Genomic DNA, 4,664 nt, shown 5'->3' with positions numbered 1-4,664 from the left:
TTTTTTGCGGTACGCGGGCCTCTCACTGTTGTGGCCTCTCCCGTTGTGGAGCACAGGCTCCGGACGCGCAGGCTCAGCCGCCATGGCTCACGGGCCCAGCCGCTCCGCGGCATGTGGGATCCTCCCAGACCGGGCCATGAACCCATCCATGTCCCTCGCATCGGCAGGCGGACTCTCAACCACTGTGCCACCAGGGAAGCCCCATGCCTTACTTCTTTTATAACCTTTTGCTGTCTGTGAATTCTGGGCACCTAGGATCTTAGTAAAACTTCACCTTCGGCAAGTACCTAGCACTGGATGAACAGAAATGGCATAAGCCATGGTGACAGTTCTCAAAAAGATTGCAACCGTTTTTGGAAAACAGGACATCAGTGTGTTTACCCAGCATGAGACGGGCAGGCAGTCTGGAGCTGGATAATAAAATGGTGGAAAAGCAGATGAAAAGATTCCAGCCATATTTTGTATACAGTGGCGTTGTTAGAGGTCTTTTGAGCAGGAGAGGGGGTTGTGTATGAGGCAGAAGATTAATTTGGCTGCAGTCTTGCTTTCTTCCCCTGGGCCATGGAACCCTTCTTGCTATTCCTAGAACCCTCAGGTTTGCTCCAGTCTCGAAGCCTTTGCACTTAGAATTCTCTTTGTCTGGAATGCTCTTCCCAGTCTTTACAAGGCCAGTTTTTTCCCCCTATCATTCAGAGGTCTGTTCAAATATCTTCTCAGAGACACTTTTCCTGATTCCCACTTAGAGCGCCTCCCACCCTTGGTCACTCTCAGTGTTGGCTTGCGTGTTTGTTCGTTTTATTGAAGAAGAGTTAATTTACAATGCTGTGTTCATTTCAGGTGTCCAGCACAGTGATTCAGTTATACATATATGTATTTGTTTTTCGGATTCTTTTCCATTATAGGTTATGTTTACTTGTTTTTGCTCAGAGTATTTCTCATGCTCTGAAACTACCTTCCTTGGTTGCTTGCCTGACTGTTCTCTCTCCATCAAGCTCCATCAGCACAAGGAGCATTTTTGCTTATTTACCATCATATCACCAGTGCTTGAAATACTATTTGTAACTTTGTAGTTGCTCTGTAAAAATGCATTGTGTGTTGGGGCTTCCCTGGTGGCGCAGTGGTTGAGAGTCCACCTGCCGATGCAGGGGATGCGGGTTCGTGCCCTGGTCCGGGAAGATCCCACATGCCGCGGAGCGGCTGGGCCCGTGAGGCATGGCCGCTGAGCCTGCGCGTCTGGAGCCTGTGCTCCGCAATGGGAGAGGCCACAGCAGTGAGAGGCCCGCGTACAGAAAAAAAAAAAAAAGCATTGTGTGAATGCATGAATGCTTAGGATGGATTGTGCGGGAGTAGGGTTGGTGGAGGGGTGGAGCTGAGAGACACTGGCCGCAAGAAGACCAAGAGGAGACTGTGATAATTCAGCTCTGGGTGAGCAGTGGGGAGGTTGGGCCGGGTGTGGGAGGGGATTGTCAGGGCCTGGGAATTAAGTGAATGCTGGAGAAAGGGAGAGAGCAGCCAGGACAGAGGGAACTTTTGAGCTTAGATGCCTGGGAGAACCATGGAACCAATAGTAGAAACAGAGAACGGGTGGGAGATAAATAGTTCTGTTCTACTATATCTTGAGAGCTGTGTTTCTTAGAAACTTTGTATCATTATTTCTTTAATCACATCACAAAAACAATCACTGTCATGAAAGCAAAGAGGTTAGCCAATCGGAAATAGTCATTAGTTTATCTGGTTTTGTTGTTGTTCCTTTAAGGGTTCATTTACAAAGCATAACATCTGCTGTTTATTAAGTGCTTACTCTGTTTTAAGCATTGTTCTAAACAATTCTATGTATTATTTCATTTCATCCTCAAAGCAACCCAATACATTAGGTTTTCTAATTATTCCCATTTTATACATGAGAAAATTGAGGCAGAGAAGGGTCAACTAACACACACAAGGCCCTGCAGCTAATAAGTGGTGCAGTAGGAGTTTAAACCCAGGCAGACTAACTGCTCACACTTTTCCTACAGAAATTTCATTAAACAAAAATGAAGATATTTTAATAACTGTGGCCATATTTGTTATATCAAGACAAAAATCAGTTGCCTAAAACTAACAAAGTCAAACCCAGTGTCTGGGGTCAAGTTTCCAATCACAGCCCCACTCTAAACAATAGCCGATGCAAAGCACGTTCCCGATTAACATACCCACCGTAAGAGAAATGCCTGCAATATTTCAGACAAGCTGAGTTTCCTATGAAAGGCGAATATGAGTTTGAAAGAGTTCAGTGGATGGAGGTGGATTGATCGACATAGATATTACCTCTTACATGTTCAGAATAGCCCAATGCCCTGATTTTGTCCTGGCTCCCATTCCCCTTGAAGCCATTTCTTCCTGCAGTGTTACCTCTTTCTACGAGTAGCCCCCTCCATGGTAAAATGGGTCTCACCCAGGGAGCAGGGGCCCACCCCGCAGCAGACACCTACCTACCCCACTTTCAGTGGCTGAGAGCACCTTCTGTGAAAAACTACCTTGCCAGAGTGAAACTTCAGGAAATAACCCCATATGTTTTGTCCTGTTCATGTGCTAAGAGGGATGGTGGCAGCTTCCACTTTCAGAAAAGTTCAGAGACCAGGTCCCTGGAGATCTTCCTCGACAGCTGTGAAGGGAACTTGGGGGCAGATTCTCTGCTTGACTGTCCCCCTCCTGTTCCTTCTACAGATTCACCCAGGGTCCATTCCTGGGTGGACAGAACACCACGGGGGCCTCGTGACTCATGTGGAAGAGCTTGGCCAAGCCCTGCGCAGGGATGACACCTCTGGACACCTTCTATGGGTGACAAACCGAGGGCCATTTAATGTGCTAATTCCAATATCCTCCTAGGTTTTAAGGCCAGGCTCCTTTTCAACCCTCTGCCCTTGGGAGTGGTCTATGTCTAGGTATTCTACCCCTGGTCATCCCACTGATGGCTCCAGAAATCGGGCTCTATTTGCTGTGTTCCTCCCCGGGAACACTGTCCTGGGGTGTCCTGATTGAGGGGGGAGGGAGCTGAACGCCACCAGAGCCCTGAGGCCATGGAACATGGAGACCATCTGTGCTTCAGGCTCTCTGGGTTAAGAGAGAGAGAGAGACGGGCTGTGCAGATCCAAGTACACAGAGGCCCGATTAGACCCTCAGGGTAACTGTCTCTGGACTGCAACAAGGTGTTTTGTAACAAGAGTCCAACTTTGGGCACAGAAGCCTGCAAAATTGTTCCAAGGGAACAAAAACTACTCTGGCCCATTAGCACAGGAGATTATACTAAATGAAAAGCCTAAAGATAACATAGGAAAGATTTGCATAGGCTGCTGTTACTGATTTTATTTACCATCACTAAAAAAAAGCTCTTCTGTACTGTTGTACACGAATGTATGAAAAGCAGCCGGCTGATTACTGCAACAACCAAAAAAGAGTAAGTGAGCATAGGTCTCCTTTTTGTTTTGTTTGTTTTTTAGAACAAATCCCTCAACGTTATTTGAAATCAACCGGTGTTAACATTGTTAATCAACTATACCCAATAGAAAATAAAATTTTAAAAAATCATCATAACAATAAAAAAATCAACCGGTGTTTGTAGGGGCATCACGTTTCAGTAGAGGATGTCTTGATGAGAGAGAAACCTCCCTCAAGATTTCCAAGTTGACTCAAGAGGTAACTGCCTGAAACTTAAACTTGTCCCTCCACACCTCCTGGGAGCTGCCTACCTCTAGACCTCGGACAGATACAACATCTAGGAGCATGTCCATAACAGAGGGATCAAAAGCCTTCCTGCTGCCCAACTCTAGGGGGCTCCACTACCTCCTGCCTGCTTACCGCTGGAAAACTAGAACTCTTTTCACTGTTCAATAAATGGGTCACCTTTGGGCCCCCATGCATCCACAGCTCTGGGGAATACAGATACCTCTCATCAATCACAACTGCCCCTTCCTTCATTGTCCCCACCCCTCACTCACCTGTCGATGGCGATGGCCAGCAGGGCGTTGGTGGAGACGTAGAGAGAGACAGTGCGCAGGTAGTTGATGGAGGCGCACAGCACGTGGCCGTGCTCCCAGGAGAGCTGGCGTACCACGTAGTAGTCCATCTCGAAGGGGCAGCAGACGACGGCCACCAAGAAATCAGAGATGGCCAGGTTGGCGATGAGCAGATTGGTGAGGTTACGCAGCTTCTTGTAGCGGGCCAGGGCCGCGATGAAGATGAAGTTGCCAACACCACAAACCAGCATGATGCCCACCAGCGCCATGCCAATGACAATTTTGGCAGCAAAGAAGGTCCGGGAATTGGTCACATCCTCATCTTCGTCCAAGGGCGTATCATAGTCGCCATAGCTGAAGTTGAATGGGAAGAAAGCAGCTCGGGTTCCGTGGGGGTCAAGCAGAGAAAAATAGTTGGTTGAGGTGTTTGTGGCATTCCCATCCATGACCCCCACGTCCACCTCCATCTGGCCAGGTGAAGCCTTGAGCAACACTCCTGGGAATTCCTCTGGGGAGATGTCGTTAGGCTGAGGCCTCCCCTTTCTGCTGATACTCAGCTTGCCCTTAATGAGTCAGATTGTCCCCGCAGGCGTCCTTGGGGTCCAGTATCCAAGCTCCATCCTAAGCCTTTGAAAGACATACAAACAATTGGCTACATATGTAAGTGAA

The 4,664-nt window shown here is 47.9% G+C and overlaps 1 protein-coding gene across 1 annotated transcript in view; it reads right to left on the bottom strand.

Moving 5' to 3' along the window:
- The window catches only part of PROKR1 (prokineticin receptor 1), a 9,362-nt gene extending 4,900 nt beyond the window's left edge, over positions 1-4,462 (bottom strand). The window contains exon 1 of the mRNA XM_024741632.1: positions 3,978-4,462. Within this exon, the coding sequence (XP_024597400.1) occupies positions 3,978-4,462 (485 nt within the window). The remainder of the gene's footprint in view (positions 1-3,977) is intronic.
- Between the last annotated feature and the right edge of the window lie 202 nt (positions 4,463-4,664).

Source organism: Neophocaena asiaeorientalis, unplaced genomic scaffold, assembly GCF_003031525.2.
Source record: "Neophocaena asiaeorientalis asiaeorientalis breed wild unplaced genomic scaffold, Neophocaena_asiaeorientalis_V1.1 scaffold381, whole genome shotgun sequence".
In the NCBI taxonomy this organism is placed as follows: Eukaryota; Metazoa; Chordata; class Mammalia; order Artiodactyla; family Phocoenidae; genus Neophocaena; species Neophocaena asiaeorientalis.
The sequence above is the reverse complement of the archived record's forward strand: the minus strand, read 5'-3'. Positions and strand labels throughout refer to the sequence as shown.